General features: G+C 42.3%; 2 protein-coding genes across 2 annotated transcripts; both read right to left on the bottom strand.

Annotated features, from left to right (window-relative positions):
- Positions 1-1,690: 1,690 nt before the first annotated feature.
- On the bottom strand, positions 1,691-4,585 carry npy (neuropeptide Y; the record flags this gene model as incomplete). Its single annotated transcript, XM_079522092.1, has 3 exons — positions 1,691-1,921; positions 2,091-2,180; positions 4,407-4,585. The coding sequence occupies 3 exons, from the start codon at positions 4,583-4,585 to the stop codon at positions 1,897-1,899; spliced, it is 294 nt and encodes a 97-aa protein (XP_079378218.1). The 3' UTR covers positions 1,691-1,896.
- Positions 4,586-16,333: 11,748 nt separating this feature from the next.
- Positions 16,334-26,281, bottom strand: LOC306938444 (protein FAM221A-like; the record flags this gene model as incomplete). The annotated part of the gene is made up of 7 exons (XM_079522622.1): positions 16,334-16,426; positions 17,889-17,980; positions 19,949-20,081; positions 21,753-21,826; positions 22,560-22,753; positions 23,877-24,050; positions 26,217-26,281. 7 exons carry the CDS (start codon positions 26,279-26,281, stop codon positions 16,334-16,336), a joined length of 825 nt encoding a protein of 274 aa, XP_079378748.1.
- Between the last annotated feature and the right edge of the window lie 406 nt (positions 26,282-26,687).

The following is a 26,687-nucleotide window of genomic DNA, read 5'->3' as shown; positions in this document are numbered from 1 at the left end:
GTGTGTGTGTGTGTGTGTGTGTGTGTGTGTGTGTGTGTGTGTGTGTGTGTGTGTGTGTGTGTGTGTGTGTGAGTGTGAGTGTGAGTGTGAGTGTGTGTGCGTGTGTGATGAAGAGCATGAGGTGTTACAGTGTAACTGCACGTTTGCATGGTAAGTGCGACCTGTGGTTGCAAAAATTCAATTTTAACCAATCTCAGATGAATTGAGTATGAAGCATGAAGGACCCCAATGGAAACAAGCCATAGGCTTTCTTGGGTTTTCACTTTTCAGTCCTCTTTAGCAGACCTTGTATTGAACTGTACTTTCCTGTGCTTTTTTCTGTAAACTGTTCACAAAGTATTCTATCAATCAATCAAATGGTATATAGCAGGCTATTAGTGATGCACGATATAATCTGTAGCATATCGGAATCGGCCATATCGGCCATAAAAATGCCATATCGGTATCGGATCGGTCTCAAAATTATCGTTCATAATTTCATAATCGTGCAGCCCTACAGGCTATACTATGTAATGACATCTGCAGTGGTTGGAGGGTGTCTGCTCTTCCATTTAGTGGCAGCGGTGGCCGAACGGATTGCGGAGCGGTCTTGATACCGGAAGGTCACCAGTTCGAATCAGCGGTCCGACACGTTAAAATTACCACCGCTGAAGTGCCCTTGAACAAGGCATTGAACCACTACGATGAAATGTTCTATGAGCAGGGCCTGGCTGGAAACAAGTTCTTGAGCTTAGCCCAGATACCCTGGGTAAATATAGTAATCATTTCATTTCATAGGCTACCCCTCCATTGACCTTTTGCAGACCGTGGCCATCTTGCCATCAGAGTTTGGAAGCGCTCGTTTTCAGTAAAGCAACATCCTGCTGCCTCCTACATTATGTGCAAATTCAAAACAGGTGGTACGCAGGCCAGTTGAGTGATATCCAACGAGCACTTCCAAATTCCAACACAGAAAAATATGACTATAAAAATGCAATTCATTATTATAGGCCTACTTCCTAAACGTCAACGCCATCCACAATCACAACACCAGAGAGAGCTCCACAAATGTCGTTCAACCCAGATATGGCTCAAACAAGGGGTTGAATTCATTTCGGTCCTATACCACAGAAATGTGGAATGCCCTACCAACAGTGTAAAGGCTACTAATAAACTGCATAATTAAGCATCCGAGCGACGCTCCATAACAGCCACGAGAGGGCGACATTGTCCACCCTATACTTGCTGAGGACTATTCTCTGTGGAGAGCATTCGGGCATTTACGGATTTTTAAACTAAAATACACTTCTTCCAATGTATACTTTTCTTGCTATGCAGACGACCTTCAACAATATGTAACTCCAGCACACACAACCTCTAATTCTCAAAACGTGGCTTGAGCTAAATCCATAAGGTAGACTACCCCATAGCAAAATACTAATGTGAAGTGAGCATTGCCTTTTGAGACAAGCACATGCAGTTGGTGACTTAGCCTACTAGAAAGTAAAGTAAAAATCACACCCGTGTGAAGTGAGGGGCGCTCTTATCATCGTACGTCATTGTGACATAAAATGTCACAGACACTAAATTACATTATATTATAGCTATAGGAGTGGTTATATAGGCACCACTCAAAAAATAAAAAGTCATGAGAGAGGGTCTTTTATTGGACAGTTAATTAATCAACAGGCTACCCTATACACCTTTATCATTTCACTGACTTGGAGTACAGTATTATATACAGTATGGCATATCATGTATCACGAACAACAGTGGTTGCTGGGGGTGGGGAGGACAGACCCTGGAGTGGACAGTACGTGGGCCATGTAGAGGTCAGTATGTTGGCTGGAGAAGATATGAGGGCCTGTTGTGGGGGTGTGGGGGGGGGTATGGGGGGTGGCACAGGCCGTGATGGTTTCACCACTGTGATGATGTGTCGTATCTGAGAAGAGAAAAATTACATTGAGTTATAGTGAAAAACAATGTTTTTCTTACAATGAATGAATGAACACGAACGCACACACGCACACACACAGGTGCATGTATCTGACCTCAAAGTCCACACACACACACACACACACACACACACACACACACACACACACACACACCTAGACTGTGGCAGTGTGTCTCTGGCGTCCTTCAGCAGCCGATCTGACACCAGTGTGTCCAGAATCTCAGGACTGGACCTCTTCCCATACCTGAACCGGGAGGGGGGGGGGGGGAGAGAGAGAGAGAGAGAGAGAGAGAGAAGAGAAGAGAGAGAGAAGAGAGAGAGAGAGAGAGAGAGAGAGAGAGAGAGAGAGAGAGAGAGAGAGAGAGAGAGAGAGAGAGAGAGAGAACATCAGCTGAGTGACTATATATTTAACGCAAGCAGAGGTACATCTTAGTAATAAAAATCACACCCGTGTGAAGTGAGGAGCGCTTATCATCGTATATCATCATACATCATCTCTTTCCGGAATTTCCGGCCAATCAGAATTTGCGTCCTCATCTTCGTCTTCAATGTCAATGGAATTTAATGTTTGTGTTAGGACAAACTTTGTGTGTGCACACACACACGCTGGACATAGGAGGGGCTAGCACCCCTCAAAAAGGTACACAAATAAGAACGTTTTCCACTGATAACCCCCCTAAAACCTTTCATTCAAACACATTAAAGTATCACTCATACTGCTGAGACAAGTTGTGGGATTAATCGAAGGAGACCATGATAAAAAAACTAAAGCTGATCCATTTCAGCCAAGAGGTGCGTCGTAGGTGGTTACAGTCTATGGTAGGTGGTTACAGTCTATGGTAGGTGGTTACATTCTGCTCCTCAAATGATAAGCCTTGGTGACGCATTTGAAATGTCCCCACATGGGCTGCCCGCAGCAGTACAACGGCTAAAGCAGCATCCAAGCCAGCAGCAGTCACATTATGAAGAGAAACCAGAACATTGCAATCATCTCGCCATACTGCATGGCCAAAGGCTCTCCCATTTACATTGGGCTGTTTGCCATTAGGGACACATAATAAAATCATTGGGTTCATTTGACTCAGAAGAGAGTACAAATGGAACCAAATGATGGATTTTATTGTTTACAATCCTTTTGGTTTAGCTTGTTTGGCCTATATATGGAAACTATTGTTTTGTTTGTTGGTCATTGTTTCCATCTCGATGTAAAGCGTCCTTGGTTCTCTTAAAAGGTGCTATTTAAATTTCAGCTTGTTATTATTATTGACTCATGAATCCACTGGCCAGTTTCTGTTAACATCAGGAGACTATTATGATTATTATGATATGAACATCTCATCAGGTGTGAAGAAAGTCCAACCTGCATATTGAATCCATAAATATGCAGGTTGGTATTCATAGATGTCTGTGAAATGTGCTCTATAAATAAAATGTACTTACTTTACTTACGTGATCACTGTGATCTCTGAATCACACTGACAGACATGCAGCTCCAACATGCAACAATGGAATGGACATTCCTTTATATTTTCTCCCATTAATTAGCAGTAGGCCTATATCAGCTGCTAATCATATATAATATCTTAACAGCATCTAAGGCTACGTACAACTTCAAGAATGTTTGTTATAAGTGGAATAATAAAGTGGAAAAACAATATAACATACAGTATAGGACATGTTAACTTGCATGACCATATTGTGACATTTCTGCAAAGAATATAATCCAAGCTATTTCTTTTACAGTATGTCTATCCAAGACAATAATTTCATTCAAAGTAATGGACAAGTGTTGACTCTTCTGCACTCATGACTTATCGTTAGCTTTCATAACTATGGGTGGAACCTTGACATGGTCTCAGAATTAACTTCTGAATTTAGACTGGCTGAAATTACTCTCTCTCTCTCTCTCTCTTTCTCTCTCTCAGCTGCTCTAAAATAGATTAACAGATCATTACAAGTGAATAGAACAGAACAGAATTGTCTTCTGTTCCTGATGGACACTTGTGTGGCATGCATGTCCCCTCCAAGCAGGACTGAAGAGAGGGTTGGAGTGCCCGACCCTTGAGCCTTGAGTCCCGCGGTCTCCCTTCTATATCTACGAAGGAAAAAACATTGCATGGATGCGCCTGGGACGTATCCTCAGTGATGTATCCCAAGGTCATCAGGGTTTCGGGTCTCGCAACATCATACTCCTCACTCAGGTGACCCAGCCGGGGTGATCAAGTCCCGACTTACGTCCCAGTAGCTATACCCACGATCAGTCCCATTAGAGAAAGACCGGGGCCACACAGTCCACACTCAGACTAAAATAGACTATAATGTACATATGGACAACCAAGTCATTTCGGAATGCAACTGGTTAGCTAGTAGTTTATGGCAAGAGAGACTACAATAACGTGAAATAATTATTGTAGTATAGTTTATTAATTAAAATGAGTGCCCCAGAGCCATGGGCAGCAGGGCAGCTTACCTCTGTCGTGTGATGAGGTTAATGTAGTGCCTCAGGGAGGAGTAATACTTGGCCAGGTCCTCTGCTGGGGCATCCTCCCCTGGGTTCTCTGGTTTGACTGGGTATCCTTCCGCCAGGGCGCCTAGGCACATTAGTGCCCACAGACAGAACCCTGGCGAGGTCCCCAGGTTAGCATGCATCTGCCCAAAACATTGACAAATAATAATTATGTTTTTATTATAACATTAAATATATATTTCTTTACATTTACCTGCACATGCTCGTTGCAATGCCTTTATGAAAGTATATAGTTTTATTCATATTTTGTATTCTATGCTCTTGATGCAATTTATTAATTTAACTATAGCCGATACTGATGCCATTTAACTAGTTTCCTGCAGTTTCCTAAAATGCAGTCTATAAGTCAATATGCTACAGTTTAAAATGGGGTTCGGTTTTTACAAAGAATTCTACATTTCAACATTATTTTGTTTTGTCTCAGATAGGAATAGCCTGTCATTTAATTAGTAGCCTAACAGTGGTTTTCAACCAGTGGTCCGGGAAGGGTTCCGGAGAGTTGGTAACCAAATGGACCCTTATAGATCTTTAACTGCATGGAGAGTGTATATGAACCCATTTGGTTTCATTTTACGCTCTCAAGAGTATTGTTAGACATCTGCACACAAGAAGTCTACACAATTAGAGAATGTAGAATAATTGTTATTAAGTTATAATGTCTTCCTTTGCCTGTTATCTCTCCTAATGGTATACCAACATCAATACAGCATGGATTGTGGACAAAATCTTATCCAACAACAAAATAGTGTACGTTTTGGGTCTGAGAGGCAACATTTCATTAATGGTGGTCCGTGGCTCAAATGCCGGATAAATAATGGACCTTTTGATTGATTGATTGAAATATTTATTAACAGTTTGCAGAATTACAGTACATTTCAACTAAAGCACAACTCAATACATCATACCTTGATATGAAAAGGGTTGAAAACCAAACCACTCACTTTAACAATTTATCTTCTATTTATTAAAAAAAAAGAAGCTATACTTACAATGAATGCTAGGAAAGATTGGATGTTTGTTGGGTTTCCTTGTCTCTTCTATACTCCAGACAGTGCGCGTGTCAGTGTTTCTGCACTCTGCAGAGTTCATCGTGGTTTTATACCACCGTGCGCCAGACAGACGCGCTTGGAGAGGGCGTGCGCTCCTCGAAGCGCACGTCTGTTGCGCGCGTCACCGTTGTCATCACCGTTTTTCCTCACTTATTGTGTGTGCGTGTGCGCGTGCGTGCGCGTGCGCGCGTGTGTGTGTGTGTGTGTGTGTGTGTGTGTGTGTGCGAGAGACTGTGTGTGGCATGTAGACTAAAGCTGTGTGGCCAGGCGATGTAGGCTAATTAATGAACTCATTCTTTAAAAAAAACGGATCCGCAACGAAGTGTTAAAAAACCATGTGTTGTTGTAACTCTAATTTATTGATAGAAGTGAAACACCTGCAAGTGATTAATATGTGAGTTAGGCGCAGCGGTGGACATGCAGGACAAAGTCTCAACCCCATGCATATAGGCATATAGCCATTTGCTGCTCCTGGTCAAAATAACGCAACTAAGTGAGTATTTGCTTAAAAATGTATATTATAAATAACAATGCATTAGGCCTTCCACTGCAATTTTTGAAATTAAAGTAAAAAATCACACCTGTGTGAACTGAGCGGTGCAACTATACATGTATTGTTACAGTTACCCCCCACGTCCGAAACGGTAGAGAAGTAACCGTGTGCAGGGTGTCCCCGGGGGTCCGTGTGGGGGTGGGGCAATTTTCATTGGCTCATAAAACCTTCAGTTTTTCAGTTAAAAAAAGTACTATACTTTCCCGTATAGGTCCAAAGTTCACTAGAACTTTTCGTGCATTTTGATCAAAGATCCTGAGGAGATGCATTTTAACTGATTTTCATAAAAAAACAAAATGGTGGGTGATCTAGAGGTCAGAGGTCAAAAGTAAGAGCATGAAACTTGTTCGGTATGAGGAGACGCCTATGTGTGTCGAGGTTTCATTGCTGACGGTCAAACGGTCAGCTATGAGCTATGCGCGTTCAAAGTTTGCATTTTCAATTGAGTGCTATAGCGCCACCCTTTGGCCAATGGTTGTGGGCTTCGCATCCTCAACGTTTGGCATGGCCCTATACCATATTTCCGAGTTTCACGAAAACCGACTGCACGGTTCAGCCAGAACTGCTATTTTTGGCGGAAGGAGATGGGAGGAGATGGAAAAAACAAACAAACAAAAACAAACAATAAAGGACCAAGTCCTTTCAGGACTGCTTGGTCCTTTAATGAAAGTAGTAACATACGGTATGTGATAGTACATGTGCATATGTTTGTTTTCGCTGTAGTAGCAAAGTTAGGTAAACATTTTTGTGAACAGCTTCACAGTAGGTTATGTTCCATGCATACAACAACACAATTACGTTTTAGAAGGTGCAATTTGAGGCTATGTTCAAATGGGATTTTTCCTCGAGTCGTGACCAATACAAATTGGTCTGTGACCCACAAATGGGTCGTGACCCACTATTGGTCTACAGTATACCCTACAGTATACCCAGGTTACCCACATACCTGCTATACGTAGCCAATATTAAACAGAAGTACAAAAGCTGCGAGACAACACTTATTATGAGAGATTTATGGTTTCAAACCATGAGGATGCTTCCACCAAACTATAGTGACAAGTAACAACCATAAGCTATTTGCTTAAACACATCATGTTCATATTGTTTATATGGAAGGCGTAACACAGGAATAATACATTCTCAGAGAAGATGGAATATAATCATCTATAATTTATTATAGGGTTGTCTGAGCATGCATGCTCTTTTACAACGAGTCCCTATATACACAAATCCCCAGTGTAAATTTAACTCTGAGAGTAATAAGTCAAAACATAAAATGCATAGACACTCACACAGCAGGCACATGCATGGGGTTGCACGTACGCATATACACAAAAACACAGACACACACCAAGCAGGCACATATACACACTGACACTGAGGATTGTTCATGATATACACTTCGCAAATATCACACACAGAGTTGGACTCATTATTATTATTGTATACAGCCGTGAGATGAATGTTCCCATCTGCTCCTGCATGGATAACCTGCAATGAAATAGAGAATAGGGTAAGTCTCGTTGCCTGTGACGTCGGCTCGAGGGCTCATGAATCTATAGAATTCAAATAGGCTCTTATATGATTGAATCAGCCCGCTAATTTTATTTCACATGCAGCTCATAATCGTTTTGTGAAGAGAGAAAGCAAAAAGGATTCTGGGATAAATGTGAACAAAAGGTGTGTGCTATATCGAGATGTGCCAGCTAAATCTCAATACAGATACACTATCATATCCTCTAATAAGATTCCTCAATAAAACTTCAAACACGCCTTTGAATAGCTTTCTCTGCATCATTGGTAGGCTACTTCATTTAACCCCCATTCAGAGGCATATTTGTGTGTTGTCGTCGTCGTCGTCGTCGCCCCCCCCCCCCCCCCCCCCCCCCCCGCGGGCTTGTGTTCCGCCTTGAACTTTGAATTCCTGTATGACTCACAGCAAAAGCTGTGAGTGTTCATTCAACCCAGAGTTATACATTCAGGCTGCTGTTTATTGACTTCAGCTCAGCCTTTCATAGCATCATAATCTCCACCAGGCTGGCCTGTATCCTTGGTTTCCTGACTGCCAGACCCCATGTTGTCATTGTGGGTGGGCACACTGTGGGCCGCAGACGCACCTCAAAGGCTCTCGCCCCTCAACGCCGGAAGCAGGGAGAGAGACGAGGAGTGACATGCAGCAGCAAATGTGCCAAACCTGCAGGACACTCCTGTCAGGCGTCAGAGCCTATGCAGGGACAAATTACCCATTGGGCCAGTGGGGCCATGGCCCAGGGGCCCTTGGCTCTCAGGGGCCCTTCAGATAAACTGGACTGCGCGGTAATAGATTTGATGCCCTGAAAAGGGCTCCTGGGGACCTTCATTGGCAATTGATTTAGTTAAATTTAGGTAAAAAAGATGATTAAAAACACGGAAAATCACGGAAATGTCGCGCGCGCGCGTGCTATGGGGGCCCTGCAAAACGTACCGGCCCAGGGGCTCTCGTGGGGGTTAATCCGTCCCTGAGCCTATGTGGTACAATATGTGCTATGGCCACTCGGTTATTGGCGCCCCCGCATAAATCTGTCATGTTATTCATAAATAATAATAGGACTGAGGTATGAGAATAAAAGAAAATTGGCCTGTTATATCCAAGGCCTATTTTGCCTATATAGGAGATCATTATTCTTATATACTACAACACCATTTGTGGTATTATTATGCAAATGCACTGTCTGGGACTAATTCATGTATTGTGTTCATTCTGATGGGCCGTCATGCACCAATACCGTTATATTTATGTAATAATATATTGTTAAATATGTTTTTCTGTCATTAACATTCTCCGGAAACTGCTAAGCCTGATTGTTCAACCAATCAAAGTGTGGCCTGTGACCGAATGAGTCACATAGCAACTTTTCATCAATTACTGACCAACTCTTGAGAAACACATTCATATATAATTAAAGTGTATACTGTGTAAAAATGCGAGGTGCATATTTCTGTGAAACTCAGTAAAGTTGTTAAATCCTAAAAATAACCAATTAACGAAAAGCAAAGCAAAACAACCAATAACTCCTTTAAAATCTCATCCAAGTCACTTGCAAATTGCAATACAGTACTCAGAGGGGAATATATTAAAGTGCTGAGACGTCATGGGGGAAAGCCAGCCTGCATGGTGCTTCTGGTCAATCGTCTTCTTCTTTTACACTGCAACACACAATAGGCGCACACCAGTTCAACTGTTCCACAAAAGTGTACTCTATGCTAAACGATGATTCTGAAGACAGGTAGTAGACAGGTACTGCGTAGAAGATCGATTACTTACAGACGAAGGCAGCAAGCTTAACATCTCGCACCTGCACTAGTCAAAACATCTCCCTTTTAGGCCCAAACCACACCAATGCAACTCCTTGCAACTGCCATTGGGAATAAATTAGGTTGCAAGTAGTTGCATGTTGCAACTCTGGTGTGGTTAGGGCTTTACACCCATGTCCCTGTGTCAAGCTGCGCTTAATGTGACACCTCAGCTATGGCTGCGCCCAGGGCACCCCTTCATGGATTTGAAAGTTCCTCCGTAAAATGTATGCTTGAGTTTACCTTTTTAATTAAATTGAATTAAATTAAAAAGTACATTTTCACTGTCCCAAGAAATCTCAAAAGAGTTTCCACAGTTTCAAAAACTATAAATATTATTAGCTATTTCAAATATAGTGTAATAGCAGATCTACAAGCTCACAACATGTGGCGATGCAACACATTGCGAGCCTGTAGCTCTGCTATTTGCTAAGTAAAATGTAGCGATGCAACACATTGCAAGCCTGTAGCTCTGCTATTTGCTAAGCAAAATGTATGTCTTGGAAATATAGTGCAAGTCATATTATCCAAAAATGCCAAATACTGAAGTAAAGCACAGATACTCCGAAAGAAAATGTACTTTGTTACTGTCCACATCTGTATAGTATAGCCTACTGTGTATAGCATGCAACACTGACAGTAAAATTGTACTGTAACAATGTGTTTCATAAGCAACCACTGTTATTATTTAGCCCCTGCAGGCAGCCTCCGGTTTGACTTTGTGGGATGCTGCCTGACAAGAAAAGCGAGTCAAATGCTCCTGCTATCACGTTCACGAAGCAAGCTTACAGCTCACTGCAGGTGTGTGACTGATAATAGTTGTAAATACATAATTAGAAATAAGGAAAATGTCACCAGTGTGGGATGTGTACTGATTTATCTCGGAGAAGGAAGAACACATCCTCACACTAGAGCTCCAAGGACTTACTTTATTTAAATGGTCTTCATCAGGCAAAAATAAATATCCATCAGGCAATATACTTATTTTGCCTGATGAAGACCTGAATTATGGATGCGCCGATATGAAAATTCTTGGCCCATAGCCGATGTTTAAAATAACATTTTAGCCGATATCCGATATTGATATGTTATTTCGTTTTTGTTGTTTTTATTTCCCCCTTTTGTGCCAGGGAAACTGTACATCTTCAATACAAGAAATACATGTTCAGAATCTACAACTTGGTAGACCAACACACCAACATAGCCCATGCAAAATGTATGCTTATCAACAACAGATAAACATCGGCTACTGCCATCGGTTAATGTCAGTTTTATTTACCGATACCGATATTGACTGATAACAGGAAATATATTGGCCGATACCTATATGTGGACCGATACATCGGTGCTTCACTGGTCGAAATGTTGCGGCTTTTGCCATTTAAATAAAGTAAGTCCTTAATTGGCGCTCTAAATTAGTGTGCGGATGTTTCTGCCTTCTCCTTGAGTCTCGCCTTGATGCCTTGACGCCCAGCACCTGGCCTAAATGCAGGCATAAGATGTGCACACAATCCTTTCTGTGTACTGATTTATCTTTGGCACTCGATGTCCTTGAATGTGTTTTGTCCTGCGTAGTGCAGGCTATTATAGAGGGCTGTATACTATGTTCATTATGTGACGTTTTAAGTTTTACCCTGCTGTATCTTACAGTTCCCAAACTGGCGCCCTGGGACCCCTAGGGGTCCTTGAGGGAGTTCCAGGGGGTCCTCAGCTAAATGATAGTGGATATGGGTCTGTAACTCTCCACTCAGAGTTAAATTAACTTAGATTTTACAATATACATTGGGGTCCCAAAGATAGAAATGCCATTAAATGGGGGCCTAATTCAGGTCAAACCGGGGACCCTTGAAATGAAAATTACTGTTATAATCACTGCTAGAGCCGCAAACATCTTCTCTTATGGGGGTCCTTATTGGCATATATTTTCAAATGGGGGGGGGGGTCCCCAGGCTAATGAGTATCATTTTGGGGGTCCTTGACATGGAAAAAGTTTGGGAGCCACTGTCTTTGAAGTACTCTTAAAGGAGCACTTCAACCTTATCTTCATATAAGTGCCTCACTAATGCTCATTATATGATGGCCCATTTTCTTTATGTTCACATCAGTGTCTCAGGTGGACGCAGAGTGAGTGTATATTCTCTCTCTGTCAGGTTCAAGTGCATCTAGATATAGAACAACATGATTGACGGGTGCAGAGTTGAGCGGCGAGGTTGCATCCTGCACCTGTGTCGGTCTCAGTTGTGAGCCTAGAAGGTCACAGGATCCATGACCTTAGATGGACTTTGGTATCAGTAACGATAATAAAAGTTGTCAGGCCAACCATGCCTGCGTTTAATTATGTCGCAAGCATGGAGTCTATTAGTCTGTGTGAAGGACACGAGTTATTTTTAGTTTTTTCATTTCCGGACCAGAGTCGAAACAGTTGTTGTATATATAGTTGTCCCATCTGCACAGCAAATACATATATTTAACAGAGGTCCTGATTTCATAGTCAAATGCAAACTTCAGGTACCAGTGCGAAACCACCACAAGAACCACTGTGCTAAACTAGTCATGTATTCTAGTTTTACAGCGTTTTCTATTTTGACCTCTCTGAATATAGGGCCCTATAAGGGTCCACTTGTACACTCTCAGAATTAAATTAACACCTGGGATTTCCATGTGCATGAGTTCTGTGGTGATCACTTCAAATGTTGTCTAATATACCCAATCCAGCCGTGTGCATTGCCAAAGAGCACTGGGTAGTGAAGGAGTGCTCAAGGTGCTTATAAGTGGGCCTATGAACTCATTAAAACCCACTCAAAGGCATTAGAACTCAAGGGTGTGATACTTCTCCATACCTGCACCTTCTCACCCTGCAGACCTGCAAATTACGAATATTTTAAAGGTCAGTCTGAATTGGAATGCAGGGGCAAAGAAATAGGCTTCAGATATTTACGGCTTAAAAGAACTGTCCTCTTATAATGATAGTTGAAGCAGTTAAAGCCAAATATGTTCCAGATTTAATTTATATGAATGAACACAATTGTCTATCTCTCTTGTAACATAGCTGACCTGCAATCTCATAGTTTAGGGCAGCTATTTGCCCCTTTGCTGAACTGGTTATTATATGACATAATGTACACATTTATATGATTAATAACAACAAACTATTTGAATTTGACCTCTCTCTTTTTCTTTCTTAGTACTCTAGTCTTGTCATGGTCTGTTGTACTTTACAACTGACAGAAACATTACATTTTAGGTTTGATTATCAAAATAGCCAATCTACTGTAGGCTATGTAAGAAATGTAATTATCTTCAAATAAATGTTTACTGAAACAAGAACCTAAAACAAGGAAAGCATATCCAGGCATGCTACAAAAATCTAGATACTGTATGTGAAAACTACTCTCTCCACGGTAACAAGTGATATACCAACCAAATTCAAAACTAACCTAAAAGAATTCCTTTGGTCAAATACAAGTTAACTTTAACTCCTTGAACACGGTTGTTGTTAGTAGAATCCCCCGCCCCTCCCCTACTTCTCTGTAATAGAAAAATAAATAAAAGAAAAAACTAAAAGAAAACTAGTGCAAGTCTAGTGTCTACCGTCTAGTGTAGTTTAGTTTCGACAATGTCTGACACTTTTTAATATTTATATTTGTTCCACCCTTTCCCCCTTCTCTCAATGCCTCTTATTCTATTTTTGCACCTCTGTTTCTTTGTGCCATTTCTCTCTCCAGTTAAGTCAGTGTGTGCTTTCACTAACTGTCGCTGTGGTAATTGAGTATTTACTTGCACGGCATAATTGCCACTTTTGTATCTGTCCTCTGAGTCAGTCTCTACATCTGTCACAGAAAAAAAGGGTGCACTACTGCACTAGGCTACTCAGTTTAAAATGCTTTAAATGCTTTTTACATGCATGCTACAGAGGAAATGAGTATGTCTGTCTACTCTATGGTATCTATCTATCTATCTATCTATCTATCTATCTATCTATCTACCTACCTACCTACCTACCTACCTATACATACCTACCTACCTACCTACCTACCTACCTACCTACCTACCTACCTACCATCATCATGTACACAGGGTGAATCTGAAGTGTCAGCTTTCAGACCAAACACTTTTTATACCTTCACGACTTGGCTCTGTACTGGGGACACAGGTGCATCCATGGCAGCCTGCAGGCATATCCCTGGTTGCTTTACCTTAAGACCACCTGTCACTGTCATTGTCACACACGCACGCACACACGCACGCACGCACGCACGTCTTTCCCCCAGGTGAGCACTGGTGGTGTAGGGGTGTAACACAGTATCTCCGATACTGCCATAATAATCTAGATCTAGAAGATGATGATCCAGGGTGACAAGGCTAGCCCAACATACTTAGAACATATGAGTAGGAGTGAATGTTTCATATAGGCTCTTTAAATGTGATTTCCCACTTCAATACATCACACCTATGGCTATGGAGAAAAAAAGGATGACCTGTTTCACACCGCAGTCATATTAGATCAGATGAAATGGCTTTCCTTCCTTCAGTGCTGATCTGCTGTGAGGAATGAGATGAATCAATCGAGGCAGTACATCTCTCTATCAGGTCAATTAAAACCCTGGTCTCATCACCAAGCACCAGACTCTGTGATCCTGATGATGCTCTTATTTTGATAACAAGTTGAGTGGGTGCATGACGTGTTTTTTCTCTCTCTCTCTCTCTCTCTCTCTCTCTCTCTCTTTCTCTCTCTCTCAGACATACGTTCATGTCATCATTGTAAAAAATTTAAATAAAAGTAAATAAATCCCCAATTTTAAAAACAAATAGCGAAATAACAGATCAACAAGCTCACAACGTGTCGCAGCTATTTTAGCTTTATTTACTTCTACCTTTTTAAGCAATTTGCAATAAAATAAGGGGGCCACAGCCAGAGCGTATAGCTGTTTGATGCAATGTTGATTTTATCGACTAATACTATGACAAAAAATGTTCTTCGACTACCTTTTTTCACTGACGAAAACTAAATGGAGACTAAATGATAACTAAGCTATGATGACTAAAACTAAGGCCTATTGACAATTTCGTCAACAAATAAAAACTACACTAAAATGTAGCAGATCTACAAGCTCACAATGTGTCAAAATGAATGTTTTGTAATGTAGTGGAGCAAAAGTACAATATTTTCCTCTGAGATGTAGCGGAGTAGAAGTAAAAAATATTGGAAATTGGAAATACTCAAGTACAAATACCTCAAATGTAAAGTACAGTGCATAAGTATAAATGTACTTAGTTACTTTCCACCACTGAAAACATTTTATCAGGGTCATAGCTCGCACGACTCCAGTTGCTTTTAAACACTGAGCAGCATCTTTGGGTGCGCGGTCGCGTAAGTAACTTTACAGGAACATTTTTCTCCAAGAGAAAACCAGCACTCAAGTGCTTGAGTGCTGGTTTTCTCTTTGAGAAATGTCCCTGTAAAACACCACTGAAAACATCAAAAGGCATTTGGGTATTGGGATCGAAGAAGTTGCTATTAGTCAAGAAGGAGTGCGTGCAGCGTGCTGCTTGGGTGTAAAAAGGTGAGTGTAGTGCTCTTCAGTTTGGGGATCTGAGTAGTTCAAAGTTATTGAAAAAGATCTGAGGCACTCTTTACACATGCCCAGATGAAGCCCTTAATGGCTGAAGCGTGTTGGCGTGTTTGTAACTTTGATTAAGCCATGAAGTATTACAGGCTTTTTAAATGTATTGCCACAGATGTTTTTCAATCACTTTGAAGTTCATATTAGTGTTGTCTGTACTTATGTAAACCACAGAAGTGCCAAAAACAACTTCCCCTCGCCTATAAGCTCATGCATATCCTCCCGTGGATATTTTCATATTTTCAGTGCCACCACAGCCTGGTAACCGCATGAAGCTGAACATGTTGAAGTTTGAACTAGATTTCTAGCACAAAGTATAGGCTAGTTAGATGCCAAAACAAAGGTGGCTGTTCTCGCTGGAGTGAGCCCACAACTAGAACATGTTGATGGAAGTTTTCATGTCTTCTTGTTGTTTGAGGCGAGGTATAATTTGTGAGGCTGCCAGTGCTTAATATAGGCATACTGGCATAGCTTTCTTCAAAGATATTGTAGACAAACTTAAGATGTTGGAATCATGTCCCACAATACATTTCATATGGTTCATGTAAACCTGTGTAAATGGAGGGAAGGGGAAAGGTATCTCCGTTTGGAATCTAGTCTAGACAACATATCCAAAATCTTAGATAATACAATTTTTATCTAAAGTTTGAATTGATTGCTCTTCCATAGCTGTCACAAAGGCTATACACACACCTGCACGCACACACAGTCACCCACGCAGGCACGCACGCACGCACGCACGCACGCACGCACGCACGCACGCACGCACGCACATTGATTTGTTGTTTGTAATGTCTGATGGGCGGATGATGGGTGCCAGTTTAACACAGGATTGATTTCATTGGCGGTTTGTGTGCTTTTTCCGTGTAAGAGTTCTTTGATGAGCAGTGTCTCTCTACGTCGTCCTCAGACGAGCCCTCCATCGGCGTCTCCAGTCATCTCGGTTCTCTATACATCTGGCCAGCTCATTTGTGCTTTCTGCACCAGCATCTTTCTTTAGTACGTCCACATAGGTAGGTGTGGGACGTCCTCTCGATCGATGCCTGTGTGTTGGTTCCCACAGTACAAGCTTTTTGGCCGGGAGTTCTTGGTGTCGGTGGCAGTGGCCAGCTAGTCTCATCCTCCTTACTGCTATCTTCTCTGATACACTAGGTAATGCTCCATACAGACGCTTGTTGGTGATGTGCTCGTCCTGGTTGATGTTCAGTACCACACGTAACATTCTGGTGTAGCACCCATCCAGGGATTTCTGTAGGGATTGTGTTAGTGTCCAGCATTCACAGCCATAAAGGAGTGTGTGTACTGTATATGTCACTGTTTGTGACATGCCTTCTTGCCAGGTAAAGTCCTAGATGGTTTGGTAGGAGCCCGGTTGGCCCGTGAGGACATTTTCTCAGCCTTCAACTGAAACAGACACAGCAGCAGCGTTAAGGGATGTCACATGAGGAAAACAAAGTCATGTAAACTACAGCTATGTTCTAGGTCTATTCTACCACAGTCAGTTGCATTCGCCTACCCACGTCTAAATTAGTCCTGGTTGGACAGACTGAAAACCAGCAGTACTCTTCGGTTCAAAGGAATGGTGTTGAAAACAGTGGACCAATACCTAGATGTATAGATCATCGTCAATCATTAGAGATTTATAAATCACTAGAACAGTGCCCGTTGGGGGTGATCAGGCTAATAAAGGGCGAGGTCGCGCCTCATTGTGATGTCAGAACATCATTGTGATGTCAGAACAGGCCAGCTCCATATGGAGATCTAGGGGTGATCAGTGCCCGTTGGGGGTGATCAGGTGTGATCAATTGGCTAATAAAGGGCGATGTCGCGCCTCATTGTGATGTCAGAACATCTGGATTTGGGCCCGGTCCGGAGCCCGGGCGGAGGCTTTTGTGCTGGTTCTGGACAACCGGGCACTGCACTCCCTGTGGTGGTGTGGAAATTTGAAGTCGGTGGGGAAAACGGTTCTCGGGTTATGTAGATTACAGATTACAGACATAGAGAGACATTTATAGATTATAAATTTATAATGGCCCTTCATTGGTAGTTAATTCGGTTTTGAGTATTCCTGATTCATCCTTTGTCGTAGCATTGTGAGCTTGTACATTGGCCATTTTCGGCCCACAACACCGTTGTACAAGGGAGCATAAATTAAGCATAAGAGAGAAGTGGTTCCACTATTGTGCACTATTTTACCCTGGGCACAGCTCATCATGACACTCTTCTGCACAGTGCTGTTCACTGCTCCACTGCCCTCTGCTGCCCTCAGGTGGATGTTTAAGCCCAAACCACACCAGTTGCAACAGGGGCAACAGGTTTTTGGCTGGGGACCCCCGGAAATTCCCCCCGAAAATGCTTTGGCATGTTTATGCGTGTACTATAGTGTACTATGTAAACTCTTAATTTCCATTTTCCAGCCATTCAGTTGCCAAAAAAATAAAATATTTTTTCTTTTTTTTGGAAAATAATCTGGGGAGCCCTCAAAATAATTTGGCACCCCCCCCCCCCCCCCAAGGGGTCGCGGCCCCCAGGTTGAGACCCCCTGAACTACACCAATGCATCTCCTTGCAACTCAAGGAGTTGCATTGGTGTGGTTGACCTTAAAACAGTTGCAACTCTTGGGCAAGCCATAGATTAAGACAGAGTTACGACAACTCCGTTCACTTCATGGGGCCAGTCCTTACATATACTTCTATTGGCGAATAGTGACAAAGGCCTGAACCGGAAGTTTACGGAATGCATTGGAGTCTATAGGCTTTTCAGTGTCAGTGAACCACGTGACCGGGCTGTTTTCTGCCCCCTCAATGTCGTATCTCTGTTTTACGCTAATGGCTCTGGGTTTGAGCTTTTAGAGAGATATCCTCACCCTCTCCTGGTAGCAGCTCTCAAAGTATGCCATGTCTTTCTCCTCTCTTGTCCTTGTGTCTGGCAAGGACTGGTTCACCTTTGACACTGGATCTGTGTGGATCAAATGATGGATCAAATCTATAATTCTTTGTTGTAATAGTAATAGTGGTTCACTCAAAACATAGCACAGCAGAGACAGTTCGGAGGACGCACAGCTTTCTCTGTCTCGCATGAACTGTGAGACAGGCAGATTTGAGCCCATTGAATTGCGGGCCAGTTCAGACTTGGCATTAAAATGTATCCATGGGTGATCTGACCACAAGTGGACAGCTTTAAGTACAGGTGTGAACACACTCAATTTGTCCTCCACAATTCTTATGACCTGATCACTCGGTCTTGTCTATGTGTGTGTCTGTTTGCCTGTCCCGGGCTAACGTCGCAAACCGCTGTCCCCATGCAGGGACGTGCACAGATAGACACTAATTGGTGCTAGAGCACCTGCCCCTTTGCCCTCTGGACAGCAATGTGCCCTTTTGAAAGTTTGTCATTTTGTACAGTTTGTTCATTTTATTTTTGTTTTGTACAGTGTGTACAGTATATGAGCCCATGATGCCATCGATCAATTCTGGATTAAAAGCTTCTAATATAGTATTTATGTTCCAAAATCTATAAATCTCACACCCTATTAAGGCCGACAGCGGTTCCACGCGCCGCACAAGGTGCCTTTTTTTCACTTGAGCACCTGCCCCTCAAAATGTCACGCTCCATGCGGGACAGTTGTCTTGTGCACGTTGCCAGTAGGCCAAGGAAGTACCTCCCCATTTTCTTTCTCCACATTATGTTTAATATTATGTTTTATTATATATATTTATCATTTCCTTAAAATGTTATAATGGAAGTGATTTTTTTCGTCATAGTATTAGTCGACGAAATCAACACTGGAGATACCTGAGATACATTTGAAAGACATTCTAATGCAAGGTGTGAACAGCACCTTCTAAAATAAATTTCTAAAAGTTTAAGTTTTTTTTTTTTTAAAGTTTTAATGTTTGTTATAGAGGCAATTGTAATGTATTACGACATATGAGGTTTATTAGCCAGAGATCCTTTTTAAAAAAATAAAGAGAATGATCGACCATTGAATGTGAAGACAGACCTCTGTGGACAGATGATGAGGTAGTTCCATATGCCTTCTCAAACACATGTGGATGGAAAGACCCAGACTGCTCTGGAGACAGCACAGAGATGGGAGGTGCACCTAAATAAAAAAATAAAGACATGCACACACACGCACACACGCACGCACGCACGCACACACACACACACACACACACACACACACAGGCACGCAATTAACCTCTTAAACCACATATACCGCTTAAACCAATAGTTTTTAAGGGTGATTTAATTATTTCCTATACAGTATTTCTGGTTCACTCAAAACATAGCACAGCAGAGACAGTTCGGAGGACGTGCAAGGTAAATGGTCAATGTCATAATCAAGGTCACTTTCTCATATCTCGGAATGGTAAATCTTTTTAGTTGACAGGTTTTCCAAGGGCTCTATACTACTAGATTCACTTGTTTTTTCCCTCTACTATAAGTTTGTTAATTTTTTGTTTGTTTTGTGCAGTGTACAGTATGTGGCACATGGTGATATATTTATGGCCCAAAATCTATGAATCTCACACTATTAAGGCAGACGGCGGTTCCACGTGCTGCACAAGGTGCCATTTTTTCACTTGTGCACGGCACTGACCCAGCTTGACAGCGGGATGTCTCGTCACCCTATACCTACTCCGCTGTGGTCTAGTCTGAGGTAGCCATCTGCCAGGGAGCTGAAGCCTATACCTGGTCCACTGTGGTCTAGTCTGAGGTAGCCATCTGCCAGGGAGCTGAAGCCTATACCTGCTCCGCTGTGGTCTAGTCTGAGGTAGCCATCTGCCAGGGAGCTGGAGCCCATACCTGCTCCGCTGTGGTCTAGTCTGAGGTAGCCATCTGCCATGGAGCTGAAGCCCATACCTGCTCCGCTGTGGTCTAGTCTGAGGTAGCCATCTGCCATGGAGCTGAAGCCCATACCTGCTCCGCTGTGGTCTAGTCTGAGGTAGCCATCTGCCAGGGAGCTGAAGCCAGTGAGCCCGCCCATGGCCATGTACGGAACATCTCCACCCACCGGTCTACCTCGCATGCCCCGTTCTTGTCTCGTCTCAACCTACAGGTTGAATAGAGGGAAATAATTTACGGCCCATTTTTAAGTGGCTCATTGATTTTGTAATTTATTTAACGTTTTAATTTCAAGGACCCCCCATTACTCCGAGAGTGTATAAATGGAACCACCATGGTTCCATTTGGATCCATTTCTACACTCTCTCAGAGTTACAGTCCTGTAAGGGTCCATTTGGAACCCACTCAAGGAACCTTGAAGGTCCCTGGACCCCACTTTGGGAACCACAATCATTAATTTCTTTATCTATGTCTCATGGTTTTCCTTTAAGCAGCTTGATATTTACAGTATTTCTTTCTTTAACCACTTAGACCAGGGGTGCCCAGTGCCCACACTTTTTGACTTGAGCGCTACGTTCAAAATGACCAGCTCAACGAGATCTACCCACCCCCCCGAAAAATGTATCCCATTGCTGAAAATAGTTTGGAATAGCAGCGCTGGCATTACATATACAGGTAAGATGCATATAACACACTTGGAATGAAAAATAGAGGGGTAAATAGAATTAGTAGATATGTATAGCTGTCTCCAGAGCAGTCTCTGTCTTTCCATGATCCACTTGTGTTTGAGAAGGAATATGGACCACATCCATATACATCTGTCCACAGAGGTCTGTCTTCACATTCAATGGGCATTCTCTTTAATTTTTTTAAAGGATCCCTGGCTAATAGAGCGTCGCAGTCCCGCCTCCTACCCTGGACCAGGAAATGAAACCCAATGCATTTTCCTCATAGACATTTCTTAAAGTATTTATTTAAAGACGGTTACGCCGCGGACAAAGCCAACTCGAGTCGTGACAACTCATGACAACACAAACAATATTTTGGACCAAACAAATAATTACAAAGAAGAAAAAAACGGCAGGTTACAACACTTTTTTGTTGTTTTTCTTTTGTAATTATTTGTTTGGTCCAAAATATTGTTTGTGTTGTCATGAGTTGTCACGACTCGAGTTGGCTTTGTCCGCGGTGTAACCGTCTTTAAATAAATACTTTAAGAAATGTCTATGGGAAAAATGCATTGGGTTTCATTTCCTGGTCCAGGGTAGGAGGCGGGACTGCGACGCTCTATAGACCTCATATGTCGGACTCGTAATACATTACAATTGCCATCTATAACAAACTATATTGTACCTTTAGAAATATCGTAGTCCATCTTATACTCAAGGGGGATAATTAACGCCTGTCGCAGATCACAATCTATCTTTTGGACTTAGACCCTAGCCGGGCACGCTCCTCTTTTCCCTCTACACCTTATGTCTTCGTAGAAAATACCCCATCTACAAACTTGCGATGCATACCGAGCTTGTAGATCTGCTATTGCCGCTGAGTTTTCATCTATGACATGGATATGACATATTACAGAATAGGATGCTCTTGGTTTCTTCCTATTATAGTTTGGTTAACTCATTTAGACCTGAGGACAATTCTACAAAATGTCTTGTGTTGTTGTTTCTATATTAGTGGTTCTCAAACTATTTCATGTCAAGGACCCCCAGAATTATATGTAATTGGCCGCCGACCCCATCTGAAAATATGTTGTTCCAGGAACCCCCCAGAAGCAAATATTTGAGTTAAAAACGTTCGCGCTGAAAGAATATATATTCAATGAAATAGCAGACCTACAAGCTCGTACTCGTACTGTGCATGACATTCTCACCAGTGTCTGGTGGTTGGAGCTCGGCTGGCCGCACCCACAGGTGTATGGGCTCCGAAACCCAGAGCAGGAAGAGCCTGAGAAATAAGAAGATATAATCACTATAAGTACATGTTGGGATGAGAATGTACAGCTATACTTAAAGGGTGTGAAATTCATCTGTGTAACACCTGAGTGGGCACACCGGCAATTACTGTAAATCTGACGTTTTAGTTTATTTTATGTAGACATGCACCTTTGTGTTTGGCGGGTGGGTAATCCATAAATGCCACGGTAGGATGCACCTAAACGTTTAGGGGCATTAGAGAGCGTTGACTACAGGAGTCTTTCATAAACAGTATGGGGGGATTCCACACAGTGTTGATTTCGTCGACTAAAACTAAGATGAAAAATGTTTGTCGACTACCCTTTTTCACTGACGAAAACTAAATGGAAACTAAATGAAAACTAAGCTATGGAGACTAACACTAAGACTAAATATATTGACAATTTTGTCAACAAATAAAAACTAGACTAAAAAGAGATCCAGTATAAGTCATTTTACACTTGGTTGCATGCTGAAAATAACAGTTCTACAAGCTCACAACACGTCACGCTGCGACGCATTGTGAGCTTGTAGATCGGCTATTTAGTAAAATCAGCCATTACAACGGCGTCAAGGCCGCCAAAATACATTTTAGTCGACTAAATCAACTGTAGATTTAGTCGACTAAAATCTTATGATATTTAGTCGACTAAAACTAGACTAACACTATGACTAAAACTAAAATCAAACTTTACTGCCAAAAACAACACTGATTCCACACTCACACTTCATGCACGTGTGCCCTGCAGTCTCGCTGTGATCCTGAGCTGTGTGTTTGCACCTGCAGCGGACAGGCTGCGACCCGGTGACAACGGGAAGGTACTCGTAGGCCAGACAGCGACAGCCTGGGACCCGGCACGGCAGAGCCAGCGGTCGCTCAGGCGGCACCACCTCAAAGTCTGTCTTGTGTTGCTTGTATCTGGAAGATGGGTTTTAAAATAAAACATAGATTAGATATATGCACACGGGGTAACATCTCCAGTATTGTTTTAACGCTGAGATTGCACCAAATAATAACGTAACCAAATAGCCGTATAGTCTGGCAGTCAACAGGCTTCTTTTGTTTAAAGTGAAAATGTTGGTATATATTTTTTATTGGCCTAAAAAATATTGTCTATATGTATATATTCATGAATCCACTTGCTGACCGGCTGTCAGCATTGATCAATGTTTTTATAGGGGTCTAGCATACAATTAACAACTAGGCAAAAATGTCAATGTCAACATATAGCATGTGACAAAAACACTCCTTGGGCTAAAAACGGCCATAGCCGTAATCACAAATGTGATGAGGTCAGCACATTTTGGGCAAGTGGCTATGGTCGTTTTTAGCCCAAGGAGTGTTTTTTGTTCAAAACTAACATATAAACCCCTATAAAAGAAATTGCTCACCGCTGACAGCAGGTCAGCAAGTGGATTCATGAATGTATGTATATAGACAATAGTTTAGGCCAATAAAAAATACTATATACCAAATGTCCCACTCCATAACCCTGGCTGCCGGACTAGTAAGGGTTATAGACAGAAAGGATGTGATTGTTGTGGAAATGGATTTGTGCATGTACTGCATGTGCACGTATTCTGGAGATTCACCACATCAGTTCACTATAGGCCTATGTTGTCCACTATGTTGTCACGCTGAGACGCGTTGTGAGCTTGTAGATCGGCCATTTTCAGCAAGCATAAAATCAGCCATTACGACGGCATCAAGGCCAGCAAAACTGTGTAGATTTAGTCAACTAATAAAATCGCATGACTAAAACTAGACTAACCACTAAAGCATTTCAGATGACTAAAATGTGTGGTAATCCAGTATGGCAGTGTGCCGCACGTTTGACTCCCGATCCCGACGGCCTTTACTGAATGTCTTCCCACCATCTCTCTCCCCATTTCCTGTCAGCCTACTGTCTGTCCCTCCATCAAAAAGATATATAAAATAAAGGCGAAAGCCTTATTTTATTCAAAAGACTATGACTAAACTCAAATCAAAATGTGCTGCCACAATCAACACTGGTCACAGGTGTAGTCTGTGTGTTTTATACCGGTGTGTGCAGAAGCACTGGGTCTCGGGACCAGGAAGTTTACAGTCGATTCCTCCCGGCACTCCGTAGCTCACATACAACCGGTTCGTCGTTCTCTGAGGTACTACCTCCTGCTTGTACTTCTCATATTGCTCTGGAGTGAACAGTTTGCCACCATCGTCGTCACCCACAATCCTATGAAAAATTAAACGCAGCCATGAAGAGGTGAGGTGAGGTTAGGTGAGGTGAGGTGATGTGAGGTGAGGTGAGGTGAGGTGAGGTGAGGTGAGGTGAGGTGAGGTGAGGTGAGGTGAGGTGAGGTGAGGCATATTTTGACAGGAAATTTAGATTCAAGTTTTAGTCATTGTCTTTTGAATATAGTTTTCATTTAGTGTTGGTCACATTTTAGTCACCTGGAATGTTTTAGTGTTAGTCTAGTTTTAGTCGACTGAATACCAAAGGATTTTAGTCGACTAAATCTACAGTTGATTTAGTGGACTAAAATGTATTTTGTATTACTTATAAATGGTCAGTTTTTAGTTTTAGTCGTCAGAGCTGAGTTTTCATTTAGTTTCCATTTAGTTTTTGTCAGTGAAAAAAGGTAGTCGATGAAAATGTTTCATCATAGTATTAGTCGACGAAATCAACACTGGAGGCGACGTGAGGTGACATGAGGTGAGGTGATATTTGATAAGGTGATAACGTGGTGACACCGTGACAGGTGGCAAGTTAAGTCGCTGCAATCTAGGATCCGTTAAGATAGACAAGTTAAACTGAATTGCCATGACTCATCAGGTTTACAGGTGTATATAAAGATAAGTGGGTGAAACTATTTTTCGTACAAGCTCTCATCATTTCCAGTTTTCAGGAAAGGGAAGAAGAACAGAGATAGAAAGAAAGAACCAGAGAAACAGGTCAGATAGGGAAAAAACAACAGGTCATTGGACTATAAGAAAACAGGTCAGACTGACTTTTTGACAGTTGGCTAAGGGGCGATTCACACTATGGTCCCGGGTGCGCACTCGGGACCACTTGTGGTAGTGTGAATGATGCGTACTGTTCCCGGGAGCGGATCGCCCAACCGTCCCCGGGACCGCATGGGGGGCGGGTCTCTAGACAGTTGAAGTGTATACGGATCGTTCCAATGTGAATGCATGCGTACCTAAAGAAGGAAGTGGACTGTTTTTAGAACGTGACAATCTCTAGTCGACGAGCCAAGCTTCAACAAAAAAAAACCACACAGACGCTGCACGACGCGCAACACCAGCGCATTTCTCAACGTCTCCTGTTGAATCTGCATATATGCGCAGCACCGCAGTACGCGCTGATCTTATTCTGCGGACTACACGTGGCTCTTGGGCTTTGCTTGGCATAGTTTCCAAAGTAAAACAAAATAATAATAATGCTAAAGTAGAATCCATAGCAAACTAATATCAAACACGACACTGGAGCACATAACTAACTAACACAGTGAATAGCAGGCAGGCTGACAGTGAAGTAACGGCAAAGAGGCAAAGAGGCAGCGGTGGCCGAACGGATAGCGGCGCGGTCTAGATACCGGAAGGTTCCCAGTTCGAACCAGCCGTCCGACACGTTAAAATTACCACCGCTGAAATGCCCTTGAACAAGGCATCAACCACTACGATGAAATGTGTTCTATGAGCAGGGCCTGGCTGGAAACAAGTTCTTGAGCTTAGCCCAGATACCCTGGGTAAATATAGATTTCATTTCATTTCATTTCATTTCATTTCATTTCATTTCATAGGCAATGCAATGCAGTTTGTCTGGATTTATTGGAGACATGTCGCAGAGTTGATGGTCAGTGTCCGTGCGCGCCAGCCATCAAGCACACTGCCACCTGGAGGATTAAAGTGTGTTATGCAAGTGTACCCGGGTGCGCTGTTGAATCTTGGGCAATGTGAATCATGGCCATCGGGGAACAGGCAAGTGAGGCAACCGTATTCGGAAACGGTTCCAATGAAACGGATTCAGTCCCTCTCAGTGTGAATCCCCTATAAAACACAAAGCCTATAGCTTTTGTAAAGCTTTATTTGGGTGAGAAGCTTAGATACCTTCATGGCTGTTTTCTAACCGAAATTACCACTGACCAACTGATCTTAACTAAAAGTTAAGATATCAGGGTCTTCCATTTTCAATTCATCAGAAACATTTAGAGATGTACAAATATAGACTTCTATGAAATAAAAAGGGAATCATCATAATACAGTTAAAGAAATTAAGATTCCCCATGCCTCTTATTGTAAGCATTACATCAAGGACCAATCAAATTCCAAAATTAGAGAGCTGTTGTAGGCCTATGGCCTATAGTATAAACACGTCCAACAATTAAACAACACAAACCTTCTATACTCCAAATAGTCATCAACAGCCTGTTTGGCAGTCTCATCAAGACACAGTCTTTCCATTTATCACAAGGTCAAGGTACAGGTTACTTGCAAAGTCGCCCAAATATTCCAGTTTTTACAACAGAAACATAAGCTCTTGTTTGTTGCTCAGCTGCACCAGCGTCAGCGTTGCTATGGTTACATATGCATATCCCACCACCTTCCTAGTTCCTACAGCCATTTGCAACTATTTAATTCCACAATCTCCGAATGCTATATAGAAGCATTTGAAAATTGCGAGAGGCAAGTGGGCAACAGTCTGGCCACGCGAGACTATTTTGCTGGTCAATTATGTCACTTTTACATAGTCCTGCAGTGTGCACTGTGCACACACGCACGCGCGTGCGCGAAGGAAGCTGTATACAAAATATTAAAACTAACTTTTCCCCCTTACAGCAGCATAGGCCTACATATAAACAACTAATGT

Source organism: Electrona antarctica, assembly GCF_951216825.1.
Source record: "Electrona antarctica genome assembly, chromosome: 15".
In the NCBI taxonomy this organism is placed as follows: domain Eukaryota; kingdom Metazoa; phylum Chordata; class Actinopteri; order Myctophiformes; family Myctophidae; genus Electrona; species Electrona antarctica.
This window is presented reverse-complemented; position numbering and strand designations above follow the sequence as displayed.